General features: G+C 40.9%; 1 protein-coding gene across 2 annotated transcripts in view; it reads left to right on the top strand.

Moving 5' to 3' along the window:
- The first annotated feature begins 4,516 nt into the window (after positions 1–4,516).
- TNFSF13B (TNF superfamily member 13b) overlaps positions 4,517–24,529 on the top strand; it is a 31,243-nt gene continuing 11,230 nt past the window's right edge. The window contains exons 1-4 of one of the 2 annotated variants that reach the window (XM_031466307.2): positions 4,517–5,234; positions 5,324–5,411; positions 19,288–19,344; positions 19,957–20,049. In XM_031466307.2, coding sequence (XP_031322167.2) covers positions 4,887–5,234; positions 5,324–5,411; positions 19,288–19,344; positions 19,957–20,049 — 586 coding nt within the window. In that variant the 5' untranslated portion in view covers positions 4,517–4,886. The remainder of the gene's footprint in view (positions 5,235–5,323; positions 5,412–19,287; positions 19,345–19,956; positions 20,050–24,529) is intronic. The other variant, XM_064492983.1, reaches the window with a different exon arrangement.

Here is a 24,529-nt window from a genome sequence, read left to right as displayed (position 1 = left end):
CTTTGGTTGTAGGAATAAACATATCCTCATGCCAGCAGAATTAGTTAGGATTTCTTTGGGGGCATTAGCATCTAATTTTGTCTCAAATTGGCTTGGAGGGTAAGGAAAAAATATTACCCAGCGTAAGAAGCCCCCTAAGAGGGAACACAGAGTGGGTTCACGTAGCAGCCCGAGGGCACAGCCAGAGACCCCGGTCTTCTTCGGGACCCTGATCTACCCTGCACCTGTCGGCCCCGACAGCACAGCAGTGGGTGGACAGCCAGCAATTCTAGGACGTCCTGTCTGGATGCACGACAGAGCAGGAAGAGTGTCTTTTCTTATATTTCCCTTTAAAGATGACAGGCTCTTTCTCATGAGCCCCCCAAGGAGCTCCCCCACATCTGATTGTTAGAAACTGTTCTCCTCCGTCTACTTTCAGCCGTCATTGTGGATGCGGGTGGAGTCACCAGGTCCGCACTGCAGGATGTACGTGTGCAACTGGTCAGCAGGCCGCCAAGGTGGACGTCTGAACAAAATCAGGGTCTAGGTTTGGGGCAGGAAAGAGGCTGTTAAGAGGGTAAAACCAAATGTGGCGTACGGATGTGTCTTGACTTCAGAGCCTGTACACCCGACCCACATTGTTTTACTTCTCACATTTAATAAGCACAAGTTCAAATAAATTACTAAAAAGGTTTACAAGCTCTGCTTTATTAAGTGTTTGAAGACAGAGAAAATTGCATAAATGATAATTCCTGCATGGATAGAAGTCATCATTTCTCCAGTATTTTGGGGGTGGTTGAATCTGACCAGGTATTGTTTGAATGTTCCCTTTGTGTCAGTGTGTGTTCTGGGTGCCAGGCATGTAACATAGAAAAATTGACTGGTGTATATAAAATAGACGATCACATTGATGGACACATATTCATCTTAAAACTGTTGAAAATATTCTTGTAAGTATTATAAAAGGAAAGAATAACAAACTGAATTGCACTCTAGCTGAAAAGAGTATTGAAGTAAACAAATTTCTTAAAAACACACTTAATGAACACTTGTTCAAGAGCATTCAATCTGAAACGAGTTACACTACAAACTGATGACTCATTCACGAATGAGTCTGAGTTCTTACAAAACTGGATTTTTTCCCCAAAAGTGACAAAAAGTAAGCTCCAGCAAGCGCATACACACTTCTCTTTGGAAATAACTAAGAAATAGAAATCAGCATTGCCAGGCAATGACAGTGTTTGTTGTATAAGAAATGACCGGAGTTGCCTGTTTTAAAAAACATACCATTACTTCACGGTTAAATTACAGAATGACTGGCACTTAGGCCTTCAAAATCAAACTTCCAAATCAAGTTTCACTGTAACTGTAATAGCAACTGACTGCATGTATATATTTCTACCAGAAAACGACATGATTTTTTTCTGAAAGGTAATGATTATTTGCATCAAACTATTGTCCATTTCTGAGCACTTTCGGACACCAGTTTTACCTAGTTCTGTTTTGAGGCAGATCTGCAAAGCTGAAAGAGCTGTCGTCTCCATGCTGGCGCAGTCCAATCCTCAAGAAAGACACTTTTTTTTTTGTCAGAGAAATGAATATAGGAGAGATTTCCCAAACCAGCCAATTCTTCATAGGATTGTTAAGCCAGAAGTTAAGCTTTCTGACTATTTTGGAGCTTGTCGGTATAAGAAACCAGTGGTCAAAGAGCAGATGTTTGCTTTATGCTGTGCCTCAGTCCATCAGATGAACTCATCACTGAAAGAAACTCCTTTCAGATGCACCCCCACAGGCTCCCAGCTGCCCTCTCCGGAGTGGGCGGGACGACGACCACGGCGCTCACTTTGTGTATTAAGGCTGTTTTAGCTCTGCTGCAGAATGTTCAGTGCGCCAGTGGAGACAAGGAAGAGGACGAAAAGTTGCTGAATCCAGACGGAGAACCTGGCTCACACACAGCCCTGAGGACATGGGAGTGTGGCCAGCTAGGCGATGCACATGGACCTGCCATTTGTGGAACAGAATTTCAGTTACATCTATCGTCAACCCACTTCCTCTGCAGGAAACGGATCTTTGATTTATGGAGGAATAACTTCCTTTTGTTCCTCTAATGAGAAATTCAAGGGCACATAAATGCCGCTTGGTTTTCTCCCTGTCTTCAGAGGTGCTGAACTGTGCAGGGGCGGCGGAGACAAGCCTGTGGCGGTGGCCAGGGGTGGCGGCAAGGCCTGTGGCCTCTTGTGGATGAAGCGCCAGCCCTCTCTGCTTGGGGTGCCCCCTGCTTGATGCAAGACTGGCTCCTTGTTTCTAAGTGGCTGCAGGCAGGCAGACTGCTCAGTGCTCTCCCAGTAGAGCAATGAAGGCAGAAGTAATTCCCAAAAGCAAACTATTTCCTTTCTCTGTAGAACTTTTACAGCAGAACACGGAGAGGAGAGACTCTTAGACACAGAAAACAAACTTACGGTCACCAAAGGGGAAAAGGGGGAAAGGATAAATTAGGAGTTGGTGATTAGCAGATACACACTACTCTATATAAAACAGATAAACAGGGTCCTACTGTACAGCACAGGGAACCACATTCGGTATCCTGTAGTAACCTATAATGGAAAAGAATCTGAAAAAGCATATGTGTGTATGTACACGTATAACTGAATCACTGTGCTGTATACCAGAAACTAACGCAACATCGGAAATGAAGTCTACTTCAATTAAGAAACAAAGAAGTGGAAGAAGGTCTGTTCACAGAAAGAAGCGGTGGCTGCAGATGTCCAGGGTGAAAGAAGAAATGAGCTGGTTTCTACCACCATCTTGAATTCCTTTATTTCTCTGTGGATGTATACACACACGTATCATCGGAGCAAGTTTCACTTACTTTCAGTTGGAAAGTCTTCCCCAAACTAATCCTTTTTTAAAAATTGAAATATTGTCTAGTATGTGTCATCCTGAAGGGGTCTGGAAACAAGGACTCTGACAAAAGGCTTGTACCACACACAGGAGTTTGCACACCCACTTATAGAAGAAAAATTCCACCCGAGAGATTACAGAACAGGCAGGGGACCCACGTAATCATTCAAACAGTTTTTTACTTTAAAAGAAGATTTTGAAAGTCTAAAATGGTCTTAGAACTTACACATACGAAGGAAAAAATAAATAACCATCCCAGTAGGTAAAAAGGAATGTCTGGTGACATCATACTTAGTGAGATAGGAGATCAGGCACCCCTCGGAGGTAGCTCGGAGGCACCTGATCAAGGTGACCATGCGCCTGTTCTCCAGCAGGTGTGTGCCTGGGAACCCTGCAGCTGTCACAGGGGGACAGGGACAGAGATGTCTATGGCAGTACTGTTTGTCACAATGAAAAATAGTTCACGTACTGAATAAATGAATGAATGAAATGTATTTCACGTAGTGAATGAGTGGAATGAATGGAAATGGAAATGAATGACAGATGCAAGCATCTGAAGCTTGTCCTGCATTTCTGTGAGCCTCACCTCGGTTCTTGGGGACGGTGAACGCCCATCTAACCGATGAGGATGCTGAGGCACAGAGAGGCTGCGGGTTTGCCCCAGGAAGGTGACTGAGGGGGCCGGGACTTGCACCGGGCTCTGGGGCCGTGCCCTCACTCAGGTTATTTCTGCAGCTTCCTCTCTGAGGGCAGCAGAGCAGTGTGGGTGGGATAGGGCCGTCTTAGCACACAGGGCAGTGGTGCTGGCCGGCCTGGTGGGTGCTCAGGACCCTTTGCTGGCCTGCAGCTCCTTAGTGATGCATGCGTGCTGGGGGCAGGGCGGCCGGAACCCCGGCACCGGCCAGGAGCCAGCCATCGGGCGAGGCGGGATGGGTGTCCTCACAACCACACCGCGTCCAACAGTGGAGACTTGACACAAGTCCCTCCGGCTCAAGTCAGGCAGTGCCGGATACACGTTAGACTGGGGCGGGGTCAACCTCACGTGACTCGCAGATAAGCTGCTTCAGGGAAGAGCAGTTAGTGGCAGGACTCGGGCATCGGGAGCTGAGATAAGGTCGATTGCCCCCAGACAGAGTCAGCCCGAGCCCCAGAAGTGGGGACAGCAGAGGTGGGACCACTCCTCAGGACTGGGCATCCTGGGTGGCTGACTCCCCTGTAGGGGTCCTAGAAGGAAGGAGATGGAGCAGATTGCCCTTCGAAATGCATCAGCCCTCATGCAGAGGCTCCCACGAGCAGACCATCTAATCCAAGTAGGTCTCCAACATTTAGTCGCCTTCTTTTTATCACACTGTGAAGAGGAAAATGAGGCAAATAGTCCCAGCGGACTTCTGTGCCTCCTTTGACGACACTTCATTTTATTTCCTCCTTCCAGACTGTTCATAAATCTCTCCAGCTGAGCACAGTTCATTGCTAAAGGACTTAGCTTATCTGACCTTCACATTAATTATTTTTATTACGCCAGCAGGAACTTTAATGTCCCTTCCTTACTTCTCTGCAAAGCCACATGGCCCCAAAGCGGACCCAGTTCCCTCCCAGTCCCTGAGGGGGAGCCCCTTAAACAAACACCTCCATATCTGCAAAGTTCTCTGAAGTGCGCTGGGCCAGACCCCCAGTTCCTTCCAACCAGTAGATTGAAGGGGCCCGTTTGTGCATGAGTGTTTTGAGATGCCATTGAAATTCTTACAAAAACTGAAAGTGAAATGAGGAAGGCCGATTGAGCAATCAGATAGAAGGGCGAATGCCAGGAAGACCTATCCTTGCAGTAGGGACAGAGATGCAGCCCGGCAGGGAGAGGAGAACTCAGGAGAACTCTCCTGAGGGCGAGCGCCGGGCGGCCGGGCCGTGTAGTCAGTGTAGGGCACCAGCAAACGCAGATAACAGGAAATGATCCATTCTCTGTGGTCACTTATGCTGAAGGTCCGAACCTGCAAAGTTCAAGGAGGGAAATGGATGAGTCCAGAGGGGAGCCAGCACGCCTTCCTCCTTGCCTTAAGAGAAGAGAAGAAATGAAACTGGAGGAGACAGTCTCCATCCTCCCCCAGAAGGAAAGCCCCTCTGGCTGCTTCTCCAGAGATGGGAAGCTGCTGGCCATGACCCTGCTGCTGGCCCTGCTGTCCTGCTGCCTCACGGTGCTGTCTTTCTGCTGGGTGGTCTCCCTGCAGGAGGAGCTGGGGCGCCTCCGGGCTGAACTGCGGGACCAGCGGTGGGGGGAGCTGCCAGCCCCACTCCAGGCAGGAGCTGCGGTCCCCAGGGCCACCCCGCGGGAGGCTCCCCTCACCACCTCTGCCCTGAAAGTGAGTCTGCAGCAGCCACAGCCCCGGCTGGGCACTGGGGTCCCCCCAGCCGACGTCCTGCCAGTAACCTGGGGCTTATCTCTTCACAGGCGATCCTGGCCCCACCAGCTCCGGGAGAGAACAACTCCAGTCGGAGCGGCAGGGATAAACGTGCTGCCCAGGATGCAGAAGAAACAGGTACATTTGGGGCACAGAAGCCTTCAGGAGTCAGGGATCCCCGTTCATAGGTGTGGACGAGAGCATCGGGTTAGGGAGAGGGGAGCTGAACAGAACCTGGAAACCGAGACTTACCGTCCCAGCCAGGGGGGCTCCGTTTCCCTGCTGGAACTGTGCAGACTGGGGCTTTTAGCCTGAGTGACAGCGGACCATTTCCTGCTGTCTGTGTTCCTCGGCGTCCTACACTGACTGCATCGCCCGGCGCGCTCTCCTCGTGAATGGTATTCTGTCTGCCCGGTTCCAAAGCTGAGCTTTGGCCGGTGTGATAGGCTGACAGCATGTTTGGCCTCCCATGAGCAGATTTTGTGGATAGAGGTATTGTTTTGTGTGCGGCAGTTTAAGCAGTAGAGGTGGGGAAAGGGGCTCACACTCCCCCTCAAACAGATAGCTCAGTCCTGTGTCAGGAACATCCTCCGTCACCCCAGGAAAGAAGCACCAGTCCTAGTGCAGAGTGAGATTTCGTGAACCTGGTCAGGGGAGGGCAGCCAAAGACAACGTCTCCTGCAGGGGCGTAACGGCTGTGAAACCACGTGGAGGTCACTGTGGGAGCAGGTGCATGTTTGTGCTTTATTTTGTATCTTTTTAATTTTTTTTAATGTATTTCACATACACACACTGATTTTAAAGCTTTTCTCCAAGGTACGCTTTTGCAGGAGGTCCACACATTTATAATCTTCTTGTAATAGTTCTTTAGTGATTTCTGCCTTATCTGCCTTTCTTCGTGCTCACTTGTTCCACAGAGCTGTGCAGATCTCTGAAACCTCAGATTTGGTGGGATCTCCCAGAACGTTCAGCTCCAGTGCCTTCACTCCAGGGATGAAAGAGAACATTTGCATTGCATTTGCCAGTATTGCAATTTAACACGTCCTTGGAGCTGTTCCCTTTTGTATTGAAGGAACATTTCTGCGGCCTTAGAAGGTGCCAGGCAGGCTTATACTGGAACAGGGAGCGTCACGTCTCCTGTGTCCTCTCACCTTCTCGGTGACTGTGGGGCCGTGATCACGTGTACTTACTTACATGTGTTTGTACTTCTGAAGAGAAGTTCATGAGAGACAGGCAGACTGGGTGCGCTCTCTCTCTCTCACACACATACACGGTGCTCCTTCCGTAAGCTTGTTTTTGACTAAGTGCCTTATTCGTGAAAAAAAATTCTTTGTTTTGTAAACCATAAATTTTGTATCTGGTTATCATATCTTTGTGCCAAGTATCAGAGACAGTTCGGTTGAAACATTGTAAAACTAGGAAACACTCATATTTTCACTATTCTTTAAGATATCAATTATTTTCATACTGTGCATTTTATCATCTATATTTTCTACATAATTGAAAAAAATCCAGCATATATACTGTGGTATATATTTGTGTTCACTTCTTGCACAATATGCATTTTCTTTATTTCTAAGTAATTCTCACACATCTGTATTAATTTATCACACAGTCATTTATCATGATCATTTCCAATTTTGGCTTTTTTTGGGGCTGTTATCAAACATGCCCAATTTTTGTGCAGATCTCATTCTTTCTGAGGAATTGTATACATGTATTCAACATAAATTCCGTAGATGGAATGTCTGAGCCAGAGGATGAGCAGCTTTCTCGCCCTTGCTACCTGCTGCCATCCTGCTTTCAGAAGGAATTATAAATGTTTGCAGTCAGAAATGCAGCGTAAAAGTTCTCCACATCCTTACAGCATTTTATCTTTAAAGATTTATTTTGGCTAGTTTGGTAGTTGTAAAGCCTGTGATTTAATTTGTTGCTGTCTTACAAATTAAGAATGAACTACTTTCCATGTATTTTGATAACTTCCAATTTTATCTTCTGCTAATTTTTATTTACAACTTCCCTCATTTGTCCTATTTTTAAAATCATTTTCAGTAAACTCCACATTAGACATTTTGTTTATCAAAATTTTGATGTAAATATTATCACAGTATTTTGCTGTTTTTTAAAAACATGTACAGAGTTTTTCATCGGTATGTTTTAACTTGATACACTTTTTCTTTTGATTTTCTCTAACACATCAAAGCTAAAATGTATTTGTTAATAATCTCTTAAATAGTCTGTTCTTTTCTCTGCTATTCTGACTTTTTATAGTTTAGTTTGTAGTTTGGTATTTAACGCGTTACTTCTGGGGTTTATTTCGGTAGGTCATGTTAGACTAGCCTAAACTTTCCCTTTCTTTCCTTTCTTCTTCCCAAACTGCTGCAGGATATCTCAGCCAAATCAATTAGATGATTCTTACTAACTCATTTATGTTGGAAAGCTAACTGCGTTATATTAAGTTCCTTACATATAGTTGAATCTATCTTGAGACTATTTTTCATTGATTTATTACCCTATTTATCTGTATTAAATAAAATATGTAAAGTAATTTTGTAATATAATGAGCTTCCATATCCAGTAGGGTGATACCTCAGTCTCCTTCAACCTTCTCTGTGAGAGTTCCCTTGCCTCTTTAAAAATGAACCCTAACTTTACCATTCCAAAGAGCATGTAGACTCATTACATCAGATTTAAGGAGAAAAGAATTGAGTAAGAAACCAATAACTACCTGAGTCCCACTTCTCCAAAATATCCTCTATTAATATTTAAAAATTTTCTTGCATGTATTTTTTTCCTATTTGTGTTTCCATGGCATCCAAAAATTGTATAATAACAAAAAATTTTCCCCAAATAATTTGCAATTTTTAGAAAGTTTGGAGAATAGCAGAAAATTCTAACCAGTAAATCAAAATTTACCCAGTTTCCACAGCCCAGATGTAATCACGGTTGTCATTATCATCGCTTGTCTCAGATTTTTATAGACCTTTAATGTAGTACATATATGGCACATATATATGTATATATTTATGGTATATATGGGTACAGATACACAGTATATAAATGTATGCATAGTACTTAGTGCTGTATCTCTGTATCTCTCTCTCCATATACCCTCAACATTCGTAGATCAGAGATGAAAGATTTGAAGATGAGAACCTTAGTGACAGGTAATATAATATCAGCTATTCTTTGTCAATGAAATTGGCGTGAATGTTGTTTTAAACACTATCTTTTTGTGCAGGGAAAATGTACTCTGTTTAGCACTACTCCAAAATTAATATATACCCAGAAAATTGTCTTAAGATGCCATGATTTTTGTTTGCTTTCTGTTTGGTAGAGTCCTTTTTTGGAATTGAGGAAATGCTATGTAGTTTGAATCTCTGCAACTTTCTTCTGTGTTTGTTTCCATTCCAATTGCTGTGATTTATTTTAAGTAAAACTCAGAAGCCGTAGGTTGTCCCTTTTACTTGCAAAGTGTTGGTTTCTCTTCTGATTTATGAATTGTCTATATATGTTTATACATGTTTTTGTTGGAGTTTTATCAAAGCTTAACTCTGAAGAAGACAATGAATTTTCACACTTTAATTTATATGTTCAAGACTTTTTAATATCTCTATTAAATATAGAATTTTAAATTTCACAGTAAGACAAGTTTTCCTTATATAGGTTTCACTCTTCTTTTATAGTTAATTTTAAAAGGTCTTTTTTTTTTTTTTTTTGCTATTTTGGAGTCTCAGTGTTTACAAATAGTTTGTTAAACTATTAAAAGATGAACAGAGTTTTCAGTAAATGATACAGTATTTGATCTCACACTTATTTTTAAGCCACATCAATATACTTAGTGGATTTATACTAGCAGAATCATCATAGCATGCTAGATTTTTTTTCTAGAATACTCTGCTTTCTACATATACTCTTCAGTGTCAGCAGGCCACATCTTACAACTGTGTCAAAAAGGTTCCTAGCTAAATATTGCTAAATAACACAGCAGAATGTTACCCATTCTTATTTTTCCATAAACACTGCCTGAATTTCACCAGGCACCTCGGGTTTATTGTGTCTATTTCAAATTTGTAAGTAGATCCCAGTACGCGGGACTGGAAGGCCTGGCCTCCCCAGCGCGCAGCAAGCCCAGCGCGTCAGGGTTTGGGGCGCGTTACATACCACCTAGGGAGGCTGCCTTCTCTTCATTTGTGTGTATCCCGTCTGTGCAGCTAAAGAGGAACTGCTGTGGTCTGGTCCTGTTTCTCCTTCTGTATGTCGTCACGGCAGGTGCACTGTGGGTATTCTCTGAGTATGCGTTGATCAACTTGGGGCTCAATATCATGTAAGATAGAGTGATTTGGCACTGTTTTGGGCAAAGGAGGGATTTTCCCTTATTTTTTCATTTGTCAGGTTTTGATCAAAGGCCATCTTATGAAATTTTTTTTAACTTGACCTTTAAAACAGCTGAGTAACCAAAGAATGAGTCAGATTACAGGGTCAGAGTCACAGGGATGGTCTGCAAACCCTTTTCCTCAGACCCTCCCGGCACTTCAGGTAGAGGCACAAGTCATAGAGAAGCTACTGCATTCAGCAACCTCTTTCCCTATAATTTAATGAATTTCCAATTTAATTTAATGTTTTTTATTTTAATGAAGTATTATTTACATACAGAAAAGGGCACGTGTCTTTGGGACACAGGTTGGTGAAACTCACAAGCTGAACAGCCATAGACGAGGGCAGACATCGCCACCAGCCCCCCGCCCATGTGGACTGTTCCCTTGCAGGGCCCCTGGGGTAAATGGTGCTTTTACTTGGCTCTAGAGTTTGCTACTAGGGCTCCAGGGTTGCTTTCCTTAATTGTATTGTTTCAGATGAAAGTCTTAGTAAGTTTTGTGTGTTTCAGAAGATAATTCCTGATTATGGTATTACAAATAGAAATGTGGGGAAATCCAGGATTAAAATTGCCAAATGGCTCATGATAGAAATTCACTTTTAAGCCCATCAGTGTATTTGGAGATATACCCAATTATAAAAAAAGAACTAAAGTGATACAGCTCTGAAAATACTACACATGAAAGTTTCTTCACAAACGCAGTCATGGTGACCCATGTTTTGAACCCATACTTAACTGTAATTCTGTTAATTTCAAAAACCTAAAGGTAAACATCTTCAAAGTTACCAAGAAAGTGAATTCTTTCAAATGGGTTCCTACCAAAATGAAACAGTTTATTAGTAAAATGAGGTGACCTTGTTATTTTCTCCCTTGTTATGCAGTAGAGAATTTAAAAGTTATCAGAAATCCATGTTTTAGGTGATAGAAAGATAACAATTATTTTTTATTAGTAATGTTTATTATTCTTCTCTCAATTATAGTAGTAAAAATAGTGGTGAAGGCAGGAGCAATTCAAAGAAATAGAAAAACAAGAGCAGGAAAACTTGCCCGTATTTTATCTTTAAAATATTTCTTGTAAGATTCTGACCAATCTACTTTAAATTATTTTTCTCCATTTAAAAAAACTGAATTATGGTTGATTTAAATGTTGTATTAGTTTCTAGCGTACAGCATAGTGATTCAGTTGTGTATATATATATATGTATACATACTCTTTTTCATTATAGGTTACTACAAGCCGTTGAACATAGTTCCCTGTGCTACACAGTAGGACCTTGTTGTTTATCTATTCTGTATATAGTAGTTTGTATCTGCCAATCCCAAACTCCCAGTTTGCCCCCCCACTCTCTTCCCCCAACTAACGATGTTTGTTTTCTGTCTGAGTCTTTCTGTTTTGTAAATAAGTTTGTGTCATTTTTTTAGATTCTACATATAAGTGATATTGTATATTTGTCCTTCTCTGTCTGACTTACTTCACTTAGTATGATAATTTCTAAGTCCATCAATGTTGCTGCAAATGACATTATTTCACTCCTTTTTATGGCTAAGTAGTATTCCATCGTGTGTGTGTGTGTGTGTGTGTGTGTGTGTGTGTGTGTGTGTGTGTGTACACCACGTTTTCTTTTCCCATTAATCTGTTGATGGACATTGAGGTTGCTTCCATGTCTTAACTATGGTAAAACATGCTGCTATGAATATTGGGGTACATATATCTTTTTGAGTTAGAATTTTCTCCAGATATATGCCCAGGAGTGGGACTGCTGGGTTGTTACTGTATTTTTAGTTTTTTTAAGCAACCTCCCTACTGTTCTCCATAGTGGCTGCACCAATTTACATTCCTACAATGTAGAAGGGTTACCTTTTCTCCACACAATGTCCAGCATTTCTTATTTGTAGACTTTTGATGATGGCCATGCTGACTGGTGTGAGGTGGAACCTCACTGTAGTTTTGATTTGCATTTCTCAAATGATTAGTGATGTTGAGCATCTTTTCATGTGCCTGTTGGCCATCTGGATGTCTTCATTGGAGAGATGTCTGTTTAGGTCTTCTGCCCATTTCTGGATTGGGTTGTTTGGTTTTTTTTACATTGAGCTGTATGAGCTGCTTATTTTTCTCCATTTTAAAATAATTGTTTTAGTCTGGAATTACTTTAGAATTATAGAAAAGTTACAATGATAGTGCAGTGAGTTACCATAACCCCCCTCATCCAATTTCCCCTAATGTCAGCACCTTACATCACTAGGGTTCCTTTGTCCCAACTAGGAGACCAACACTGGGATTTAACTAATAACTGAACTCCAGACTTTCTTTGAATTTCATCAGCTTTTACACTAATGCCTTTTAATGTTTCAGGAACCATCCAGGAAGCCACAGTGTGTTTAATATTTTTTTAAATCAGTGTTTTGAATATAATGCACAGAAATTAACAGCTCATATTGAAACTTATGCATTTCACTGGGGTGAACAATTTTATTGTTAAACATAAAAAGTATCAATACTCTTCTTGAGTCTTCTTTCTTGAAATCCATAGTCCAGCTCCTTTGCAAGAAAAGATGGGATGTCTGAGGGGTCTGTAATGTCCAGTCTTTGCTTCATCGACATTTCTGGCTCCTCCGTTAGTTACGAGGCTGTAAAATGGGTGTTGAAAGCAAGCAGTGTATAACTCAACCATCCAGTTTGTCGCCAAACGAGGCTAACTGCAGCCTCTTACCCAGCAAGGGCGTGTTCCTTCCTAGAACAGAAACAGCTGGCTGCTGTCATGGTGATCTTTGACCAGAATCTTCCCTGAGTGCTGTTTTTCTTTTCCCTGCTTTAATAACGAGAGGCTTCTTTTCAGTGTTGCAAGAGCTGGCTTCTGTTCAGTTTCCACAAAAGTATTTAAAATGAAAATAGTGACCTGACAACCAAATCTCTGAACCCTGTTCTTATCAAGTTTAAGGTTTTGGGAAACAGAAGGTCCAGGAAGCAAGTCAGCCAGTGCATCCAGAAGGGGGTACTGCATCCCTTCCAACCGTCCCCAACCTACGCGGTTCCGAGCAGGGTTCCAGTTGTTGGGTGTTGATTAGAAAAGAAAAGAGACAAAAAAGTTTCCTGCCCGTTGGAAATTACATTGCAGTGAGGTGAAAAGTCATGAAAATAATCAATAAACACAATTAGTGAGTTTATTATAATACTAGAAAATGGCAAGTACATTGGAAAAGTGAAAAAAATGAGGGCAAAGTTGAGAGAATCAGCAGCATGAAGGGTGAGGAGGGGGACCAGGACATGTTTCTATTTTAAATAGGGAGGCCAGGTAAGTCTTTCTACCTACCCCCTGAAAGCTTGATATTTCTTTATATTTTCAACCTTAAAAAGTTGCAGACATGCGTAGGTATTTTAAGAATAAATTCATAATGTTGAGGGATGCATTCTTATTAATAGTTCTATGGGGATGGGTGATACTAGTTTTAATGTTTAATTATGCTTTTTATAGGTCAAGTCCTACTTACAGGGACTGCACTGGGCAGCCATACTTTTGTTGTGGTGGGGTTTTCTTTTAAAAAGTATTCCCATTTCTGAGGAGTTAGAGAAGAAACACATTTTTCTCAAAATAGAGGAAACAGCCACTACTGCAAAGCTGTGTGGTAGGCTTTCCAGAACATACAGAAAAGGGGAGAGAGAGATGAACTTACCGAATCTGGTCCGTGTGAAAACGCCTGGCTAGGTCCCACGGACCCATGAGATCATTTGCTCTCTTAATAAGCCTACAGTGTTGCCGTTAGCATCTTCATTTTAGATGAGAGACTTGAAGCCCAGACATAGTCAGTCCCTCCTCCCAGCAAGCTAAATATTGAGTTGAAGACATTAAACAGAACTAGTGTAAATTTTAAGACACTGAAATAAAAATTGAAAATAGCAAGCGCCTTCGCCTTGACAAAGCACTTGTGAATGATGACTTCCCTCGACGCTCACAACACTGTGAAATAGATACTGTCATTTTCATCATGCAGGTAAGAAAAAGTCTTTCAAAATTAAGTGTCAATCTCATGATTAAACAGCTAATCCATTTGAGAAGTAAGGTTTGAACTGATTATCTATGACTATAAATTCTAAGTTTATTTGATTACATGAGCTGTATGTACTTAACGTTCAAGTAGGACACCAGAGTTGAGAAAAACGATTGGATCCTGGAGAGGCCCAGACTGTAATTAACAACGTCACCGGCAAGCGGGACAGCTTGTTACAGAATCTCGGGGTGTTCGTAGTGGGGGTCACAGACTGAAAGATTAAGTGGACCACAGTCGGGAAGAGCTGAGCTGGGTCTTAAAGACTGAGTAGATTGGGGTGAGAGGAGAGTGTACCCAGGGTATGGGAACAATAACATAATAGGGAATAGAAAAATATAAGAAGAGACCTTAGTAATGTAGGCAGGAGGTACACCCCCCATGCCGACACCTTGGCATTAACCTTTACTTTTTTCAATTTAGGGGTTTTTCCAAGTGTTGATGGGTTGAAGTTCAGGCTCTCCTCTCCCCTCCCTCCCCTGCTGCCCTCCCACCCCTTCCCCTCCCCACCCCCTGAGCCTGCTGGAGGCGGACAGATGGATGGCTCTAGGGCTGCTTCTGGGAAATAAAGAGTAAGACATTTTAGAAAAAGAGTACACAACCATTCACTTCAAGAATTTTTCTAGTGTGCTGCAGTTCTATGGATGACATTTCAAAACCTAATGACTGAGGATTATTCGTTATGCAGAATGCTTTCCTCACCCACGGACTCAAAGATTTATTGCTACAGAGTCCAGATACTGTGGAAGTAGGCTTTTTTTTTTTTAAGATGGAATCGATTTTCCTTAAAACACTGAATTTAATTTGATTTAACATGTATTAAAAACTGGGACGTCAGGACGGGGCTTTTAAGAATTTCATGGAAAGGCTGGATTTGTTATGATGTCTGTTTTCTAATTTGTGCCACAGATTTTTTTTTTTTAGTGTGCTGTAAACCAGACACTGCAGATTTGTAAAAATGATGATCCTTCATATGAAGTGACACAGTCTATGGAGGTAGACGGTTACGGGAACCGTTAGTACATACACACACACACAGGGACATGTATTGCAATGACGTATTACGAAGTATAGTGACATTAGTTATTTAGCCAGAAGGATCAGGGAAGGATTTGATATTTGACCTGAGCCCTGAAGCGTGAATGACGTTTCACCAGTTGGAGAGGTGAGGATATTTAGCTGGAGAAAATGGCAAATACAGGGTTTGGAAGCAGAAAGATGACCTGTTCTGAGAAGGAGTGTTTACCGCAGGGGCCAGGAGGGGAGAGTTCATGAGGCTGTGCAGGTAGATTTGGTTTTTATGTGCAAGGAAACCCATTGAGGGAATTAAAATACTTGATCAACTGTAAGATTAAACGTTAGGTGAAGATGATGTTTTTTGTTTTTTGTTTTTGTTATTTTACTCTTAGTGCTTATGAGGCTATGCAAAGGGCTACCATTCCGTTCATTCATTATGTGAAATACACTTCGTTCACTCATTTTATGAATGGAATGTTTCATTTATTCAGTACATGAAATGTTTTTCATTATTACAAACAGTGCTGTGATAGACATCTTTGTCCCTGTCCCCCTGTGACAGCTGCAAGGGCTTCCCAGGCACACACCTGCTGGAGAACAGGTGTGTGGCCACCTTGACAGGTGCCTCGGAGCTACCTCCGAGGGGTGCCTGTCTCCCCCTGGCTCACTGAGTGCGATGTCATCAGGCCTATTCATTGTCATCAGTTGGGATTGTTTTACGTTCCCTTTGTATGTAAGTTCCAAGAGCATTTTAGACTTCTAAAGACTTTTTTTAATTAAGAAGATGTTCGAATGATTACCTGAGTCCCCCAGACATACAACATAATTACGTTATGAGTGGTACATGACAGTGTCCAGTTAATGCTAAGACTCTTTCTTTGCACATACACACGTAGAAAATCCTCAATTCAGTAGATTTTTTTACTCCTGTCAGTTACAATTAGCCTATTTTATTTTATCAACTCCATTCCAAGCTCTCTAAAAAAAGTCAGCACCCTTTTTTAACCTTTTTAACTTCCCCAGGGCCATTATAGAGCTGCCATCTTTCTGAATTCACCAGAATTGAAAACTGGTTTTTAGCATTAGTTTTGCTTTTTAGTGGAGGTCCTGGGGGTTGAACCCAGGACCTTGTGCCTGCTAATTAAGCATGTGCTCTACCACTGAGCTCTGGCCTCCCCCATTATTAGTTTTTAATTCTTTTTCAAACACATATACTCATTAGTCAGAAACTTGAAAATTTTTTCTTCACAGTTTATCTTGGCTGCTCCACTGATACCATTGCATTTTAGACCAGATCATCCACATGTTGTATTTATCACCAGTCAACAGCGACCCTTTGCTTTCACTCTCCCTTTACAGCAACTGATTCTACACACAAGCGTGTGATCCTGCCCAAGCCCGGCGTGTATCAGGCAAGCCCCTCAAAATTAAGATTCCTAATATTTTTTCTATTTTCTAGTAGATCAAATACAGACTTCTCAATCTGGCTCTCTAGAAAGTCTTTTAAAACCCTCTCACCTCTTACTGTTTTCATAAGTTACCAACAAGAAACTTAACAAAAGTCACCAAACTGCTTGTCCCTGCTATATATTATATAATAATATATAGGTATATGTGTAATATACCACATATATTACATATATATGTGTATGTATATATTACATATATATATATACCCCCTCATCAGCAAAGAAAGGTTTTAATGCTACTGCCTTCCTTGGTTAAAAAGATAAACTAGTCTCAAACTCTTGTGTAATTCCCCTCAACTGTAGCAGAGGGAAAGACGTGTGAAAGACTGTCTGAGAAGCAAACACAGTCGGTTAATATTAAAGCTGTTATCAGTGATGCGTCTCTTACATTAGACTGCGCGGTTGCAAAGCTCTTGCGGCTGGACGTCTGTACTGCCGGGAGAGATCAAAAAGCAGTGTCGCTCTTCTGTGGCCCGCTTGTATGAGCAGTAATCCATTGTCTGAGACCAGATCTGTGCTGAATCAGAAAGGGAGTCCTGGAAGACCCGACAGGGGACAAGCTGCTGATAGGAAATTTCCTAAAAAGGAGGAGGTGAAAGGTGAAGAGGCAGATGGCACTGATAGGGTGGACAGGACCTGGGCAGCAGGAGGGACGGTCCTGTCCTTACCTCCAGGAACTCGTCTCCTTGGAAGCTCTCCCGACCCTCCCTGGAATAAGGAAGATGAACGAATAGCTCTCGCGTCAGTGAGCGTCACTCAGACACTCCTACTGAACTGTCGTTTTAATATCCCATTTTCTTTCCTGAAAAATATTTCTTGAATAAACATTTCTCTTCAAAGTGTATTTTCTTCTAAAGGTTGGATTTCTGCTGCAGTGTGATGGACTAGACCGTAGTTGTTCAGCCTGTAGGTTGTGGACAAGTTTCGGCTGGGCTGTGGAGATTAAAATTTAGATTTTTCGCATCAGTTTGATAGTGTTGAGGCATCACTCATTAGGTAAACCCCTTTCTGTCTATATAGCAAAAGTGTCCTACAGGAGTTTTGCGGAAACAGTGAAGAAGATGGTGAACTGAAATAGTATTTCTCGTACCTCCTCAGTGTCTGTCAGCCTCTCTTGGTCTTTGTGCTCTTATAATGCCCCTCCATGATGTTTCCAGTTTATTTGGTTTGATGCTATTAAGGACAACAATAATAATAATAGTAAACAACCTTATAGTTACCAAGGGAAAGGGGTAGGACGGGATAAATTTGGGAATTTGAGATTTGCAAATGTTAGCCACTATATATAAAAACAGATAAAAAAACAAATTTCTTCTGTACAGCACAGGGAACTATTTTCAATATCTTTAATAACTTTTAATGAAAAATAATATGAAAATGAATATATGTATGCATGACTGGGACATTGTACTGTACACCAGAAACAGACACCTGGTAACTGACTGTACTTCAATTAAAAAAAAGAGAGAGAGAAGCAGAGATGAAAAAAAAAAGTACAATAAGGCTAGTGCTGCTACTACTAATAGCCTAGAGTGACGTTGCTGTTTTTTATATGCTGGGTATATACTAAGTGTTCCACGTGCGTCGTCTCACTTAATCTTCACAAGATGCACATACACGCAACCACAGAGGAAAGACGGGAAATTGGGAGATGTGACTTTGATCTTGTCAGCATCCCTCCTTTTTAAGTGCAGAGGAACGAGAAGCGCTTCTCATGCTCTGGCGGGCCCTTGCCTCCCTCAGAGACCTTGTCACAGTGCCTCGGGCATATGATTCCTTAAGAAGTGTTTGTCAGAATAGCAGGTTTAATATGACGGCTCTAGACATTGTGCCTTTCAGACTCTGGCTCCTTGGATTTTCTGTTACTCCTTCCTTCAAGCTGTCCTCAAGGGAAATTTCTTAGTAAGTTTTCTTATGTGATCCCTCCCTGTGACAGTATTCTTAGCAGCCTCTGCATTTGCCCAGTTTCAGAACATCACCTAATGATGACCTCTGTTAGTCCATATTTTCCATTAATCAGCTGAAGCAGGAATTCTCCACTGTGTTAAGCTCTTGACGTGTATATGTTGAGGAGCATATCTTTAAAGCATTACTTCAACGCCAAATAAAATACTTGCTGTATAGTGAACAATCTAAACCAATATTTTCTTAATTTAAAATAGGCCCATTTATGTTTATGTCCCCTGTTTGCATAGGTATTTACGACTTCATTTTCTTTTCCTACAGGCAGTGTGACTGTTTGGCTTTGACCTGAAGGCATTTGTCTTTATTTAACAGAACAGTTGCATGTTCCTTTGAGTGTTCTTTGGGGTAGTCTGTGTGTAATTTGTGATGTGAATTGGCGCTTCCCAGAAGCTGCACTCATGCTGCAGTCTCAGGGAAATCTTCCATTTGCTCTTAAAAAGATGTTGCAGCTCTCTTTCTCTTTCTGGTCCAAAATACTTCACCAAAAGCCTGGCTTTGGCCCTGGAGTGGAGCAGCGTGATTAAGTTCTGGCCCTGTCACCTTCCGCCCCTGGGGACTGGACGCGTTGTTTACATTTTCTGAGATGTGGTTTCCAGTATGTGAGTTTTAGGGCTTTTGTGAAGTTGCCTGGATTTATGTCAGCTCAATAAATGTTAACAATTATTTTTATTTTCAGGATTATTAATAGTAGCATTTTCAGTACTGATGAGTTACTGTTTAATGACAGATTTCTTAAACAAGAAATCATTTCAGAGTAATCTGATTGTTTAACTGGCTTGTGTGTTGGAGAGAACTGGGAAACACGTGCCAGAGGCTAAACCTGCTTTCTGTGCAGGTGTAACATTTTAGAACAAGTTAAGCTAAAGCGTAATGATAATATTCTTACTATATTTCAATAGCACATAGAGGTTTTCTAAACTTGAATTTCAAATACATATTGTATTTTAAGTACAAGTTTTATTAAAAAAAATCTGTGGGCAAATTGCCTAAAATAATTTTAGGAACAGCATACAGGCAGTGTAGAAAGTATAACTGATTCGGCGTCACTGGAAGTGTGGGTTTGTTGCTTTGTATCTCAGCCCTCTTTGTTCCCTTACTCTTTCTATTCAAGTAACTAAAATGATATATTTTTGATTTTCAGTTACTCAAGATTGCTTGCAGCTAATTGCAGACAGTGACACGCCTACTATACGAAAAGGTAATAACATACTTTCGGGAAATTTTCCACTTAGAATTCAGTTCAGTTCAATTGCTTGTACAGTTCAAGTCCAAAGACTGTATTAAAACCTCATCTCAAGTCACCTGTGTGCCTCAAAACTTCTTAGAATCAGATGTAAAAGGATAAATTTATTTTAAATGGTTGGGGAATAAATATTTAGGCTAGTGTAATCATCTAACAAAGAGAATTATCTTAAGAAAACGAATGCTTAGAAATTTTAAATAATTAGCATATTATAAAACAAAATCAATACTCAGCCAAATTCAGTCTTTTGTTATTTAGAAATCATTTTAACTTCTATGGTGCCTCAAGTTCATCTTCACAAATACTAATTCTCCTATTACATTATTAGGTTGTAGAAATTATAATAGGATGAAGATAAAACTGAACATATCATAAACATTTTGTGTTAATTTATCAATAATTATATAACATGTACAAATAAATATAACATTTTTATGATAAATCTCCAGTAGGAAATCAGTCCTTTACATTTTACGTATACTGGCTAAGAACATGCACTCTTCCAGTTACCGTGTGGACACGGGGGCTTAGCAGTGAGTAATATATATGTGGTTCCTCACTTTCAAGGAATTTACCTTCTGATGAGGGGAAAACAGAAAAACAATGAACAAGTAAAATGGAGAATAATAAAATTCAGTGGTACGGAGGAAAATAAAACAGGTGAGGCGGGGGCGCGCGGCAAAGGAATGTTGGGGCGTGAAGCACAGAAGGGCATTCAGAGGTGTCGGGAGGCTAAGCTGGGGGCCGGAGGTGGAGACACAGGAAAGATAATGAATTTGGACTGGCCTTGCTGTGATTGCCTGGAATGCTATCTTGCATCTGAATTTTTCTGTGTGACTTTAATTATCCTAAATGTGACACAAATGCTAAACGATTTGAAATCCTATTATTATTGCTCTGTGTTCTCCAAAGTCATATGTTTGCAATTTTTATGAGGTAGCAAACTGTTTCCTAGGAATTAAAATAAAGCCAGAAGAAGACCCCAAGGACCAAAAATACAGTTTAAAAAAACTAACTTGGAAAAAGTTTGTTTTACACATTTGGCCCCAAACAAAAGATGCTATAAATCACCCAGAAAGATACAGCTGCTCCCCAACCGTGAGTGTGCCTTTCACAGTGTCGTGGTCTCCCAGGTGCCACGGCTGCTCTCCACTGGCCCAGGGGAGCGTATCTGGGTGCTTTGCTGTTTGGGCCGATGGATTGTGATGCCCGGAAACCTTGAACGTGTAAATGTTAAGTGTGTGTGAACATTCTGGCAGTACTGCTTTCCTGCCTCCTGTAAGTTTTGGTAGGTTGTATTTCCATTTTTATTTGTCTCAAGATAGGTTTTTCTTTTTTACATTTTTTTTTCAATTGAAGTGAAGTCGGTTTGCCGTGTTGTGTCAATTTCTGGTGTACAGCATAAAGTTTCAGTCGTAGGTGTGAAGGCAGTTTTCATTTATGTTTTGATACCCTTTTTGACCTACTGGTTATTCAGGAGGGTGTTGTTTAATTTCCACATATTTGTAAGTTTTTTGACTTTTCTCCTGTTAATTGATTTCTAGTTTCATACCATTGTAGTTGGAAAAGGTACTTGATAGGATTTCAGTCTTAAGTTTAAGACTTATTTTGTGCCCTACCATTTTATCTGTCTTAGAGAATCTGCCTTGTGCACTTAAGAATGTACATTTTGCTACTGTGAGATGGACCGTTATGTATCTGTTAAGTCCATTCGATCTGTAGGGTTGTGCAGGTACGCTGTTTCCTCACTGGCTTTCTTTTGTGTGATCTACCCGTTGTTGAAGGTGGGGCATTGCTGTCTTTTCTTCCTTCAAATCTGTTAATGTTTGTTTTATATATTTACGGGCTCCAATGTTGAGTGCCTATGTGTTTGTATTTATTAGATCCTCGTGATGAATTGATCCATTTATCATTACATGATGCCCCTTTCTGTCTCATGTGACAGTTTTGACTTAAAGTCTATTTTGTCTGTTATAAGAATAGCCACTTCTCTCTTGTTTACCATTTGCATGGAATATTGATTTCTGACCCTTCATTTTCAGCCTTTGTGTGTCGTTAAAGCTACAGTGAGTCTCTTGTGGGCAGAATATGGTTGGATTTTGGTTTTTTAAATCCATTTAGCCACTCTATGACTTTTGATTGGGAAATTTAATCCATTTGTATTTAAAATGATTGTTGATAATGAGGACTTCTTACTTCCATTTTGTTAATTGTTTTCTGACTCTTCCTCTCTTCCTTTCTTCCTCTCTCCATGTCTTTCTCTGTGTCCCTTGGTTATTTTTAGCAGCAGTATGCTTTGATTCTCTTCACATGTTGTGTATTTACTACAGGTTTTTATTTGTGCTTACCACAGGGTTTACATAAAACAGCTGAGTTACAATATTCTATTCTAAGCTGATAACATCTTAACTTTGATCTCGTACAAAACCTACACTTTTACTTCTCCCTCGCCCACACTTTTTCCTATTAATGTGACAGTTGACTTCTGTTTTTATTGTGTAGCTATCAACAAATTATTGTAGTTACAGTTCTTTTTAGTACTTCTGTCTTTTAACTTTTACACTAGAATTGAAAGTGATTTGCAACTCATTATAGCCATTTCTTTCAGATTGTTATCGGAGATCTGTTTTCTTCCTTAGTGACTCCTCATATTTCTTGTCAATTTACTTTGCTGTCTGTGCATTTGAAGAAGCAGCTACTGTCTGTATTCATGGACTGATTTTGACTGGGATACACTTTCACTGGTCAGCAGTGCTCAGTAGTAGTTCCTCTAAGACTAGGAGTAAAGCCCTTTTACTTTCTTCCTTCCCTCCTGAGGAAAAGCATCAATTCTCTGCTTTTCCCCAGTCATGAAAAAAAAAAAATACTGGCTATAAGGGGATGCCCTCCCCCTTTTCTGTTTCTATCTCAGGGAACCAAGCTCTTTTGGTTGTTCAGTGCTCAGTAGGAGGCAAGCTAGAAACCAGTTCCACAGAAGGCACCTGGGAGGCCACGAGGCCAGGTGCACACTCCAATCTCGCCATCCCTTCATGGGAGAATCAGGGGCTGAAGCAGTCTTCTTGGGGCTGAGCTAAGCCTATTTGGAGGAGGAACTGATGTGAGTAAATTGAAATTTCTGTTTTCACTCATATAGCTCTGTTTCTCAGTTTGTGCTCCTCTAAGGTGCTTCTACTTCTTACCTGGATCCTGACTGCCTCTTCAAGGTATTTTGGTAGCAATATTATTGTTAAATCATCATTTCTGCAAGGGGGTGAGAAATAAGGCTTCCTACACTACTATCTTGCTGACATAATTCCTCATTCAGAACCTTAAATACGTCATCCCATTGCCTTTTGCTTATATGCTTGCATGCTTAAGTAAGAAATCATCTGTTAACCTTATTGAGCTTCCCTGTACTTGAAGAATTGCTTCTCTCTTGTTACTTTCAAAATTCTCTGCTTGTCTTTTCTTTCAACTACTAGTTATAATGCATCTTGGAATGAATCTCTTTGAGTTTGTCCTTCTTGGAATTCATTCAGCTTTTTGGATATGTTGATTGATTCTTTCCTCAAAGTTGGGAAGAGTTTGGTAATTATTTTTTTCAAGTATTCTTTCTGCCCTCCTCTATTCTCCTTCTGTGACTCCTATAAATGCTTATGTTAGTCTGATTGAGAGTGTCCTATATGTCCCTTATGCTCTTTTCACTTCCTTTAATTCCTTTTTCTTTCTATTTCTCAAACTGGGTAATTTCAGTTGTCCTATATTCAAGTTTGCTGATTCTGTCTTCTGCTTGGTGAAGTAAGTGTCCTGTGTAACCTCACCAGTACAATTTTTATTTCAGCTATTTTAATTTTTAGCTCCACAATTTCTTTCTAAATAAAGAACATAGTTCCTTTTACAGCAATTTTTATCTCTTTACTAACATGTCTGTTTTCTTAAGTTCTCTGTCCATGGTTTCCTTTAGCTCTTTAAGAGTATCTTCAAGATGTAAAGTCTTAGACTGGTAAGTCCAGTGTCTGGGCTCCCTTAGGAATGGTTTCTGCCAGTTATTTCCCTGTGAATGGCCCGTAATTTTCTGTTTGTTTATAAGCTTTGAATTTTTCTTTGGAAATTGGACAATTTGAATATTATAGTGTGGTAACTCTGGAAATCCCATCCCCAGGGTTTGCTGTTCTTGATTGTTGATTTGTTGTGGGCTGCAATTGTCCATTTGTTTATTGAATTTCCCAAAATATTTTCTCAAAAACTAAATTGTACTCTTTGTTCTGTGTGGTCACTGAAGACTTTTTTTGTGTTATCTCTGCAGTAATAAGCCTATTAGAGATTTATCTCCAGTCCTAATCCTGACAGAGATTTACTTTAATACTAGGAACCAAAACCATCAAAAAACAGATTCCCCTTTTCTTAGCAGATTAGCTCTGAGCTCGGGAACTCCTTAAACATTTAGCCAGGCTACCAGCGGCTCTGCCTTAGACTTCCCAACCTTTTTGTGAAGCAATCAAAGATCAACAAGAGATGATAGCTTAGGGTTCTTCTAAGTCTTTCCTGAGCGTCTGGCTCCGGTCAGACACAATGCACTGCAGATTCCTTGGTGGATGTGGCGGCGCTTCAAAGCCCTTATTCCTTGAGGTACCTTCCTCCTTAGCCTCATTGTCCTCAGATTTTTGGTCAGTCTGCTGTTTGCCCTACCTCTGCTGTTCCTTGTCACGGGTGGCTACAGGTCATCTGTGTCTTTAATACTTTGGACTGACACCAGCCTGAAGAGCTTCTCCCATCTAAAGGGAGCCTCCAGACAGGTCAAAATGCAGAGTTACAGTGTTTTGAGAACACAGTGAATATTGCACTTCCTGGCATCAGCAAGACACCAGCTGGAACTCAGGCCACCATCTCCATGGCTGCCACTGAGCTGGAGAATGAGATGTGGTCAGTGAGTAAGCAGAAATACCACAGTACTTTCTTACTGAAATTTAATCTCTTTTTTTTCATTAAACATTCCCTTTGTCCCTATAAGTTTTTTTTATTTACTAGATTTCATATATCCAAAAACATTGATTCTGTAAGTTTTTGCAAGCTTAATTACAGCTTCAGAGAAGGGACTTATTCCTGAGCTTTCTACGCTGCTGTTTCCCATGATGTTACTCTGACATCTATAATTATATCT

This window comes from Camelus dromedarius, chromosome 13 (assembly GCF_036321535.1).
Source record: "Camelus dromedarius isolate mCamDro1 chromosome 13, mCamDro1.pat, whole genome shotgun sequence".
NCBI lineage: Eukaryota > Metazoa > Chordata > Mammalia > Artiodactyla > Camelidae > Camelus > Camelus dromedarius.
This window is presented reverse-complemented; position numbering and strand designations above follow the sequence as displayed.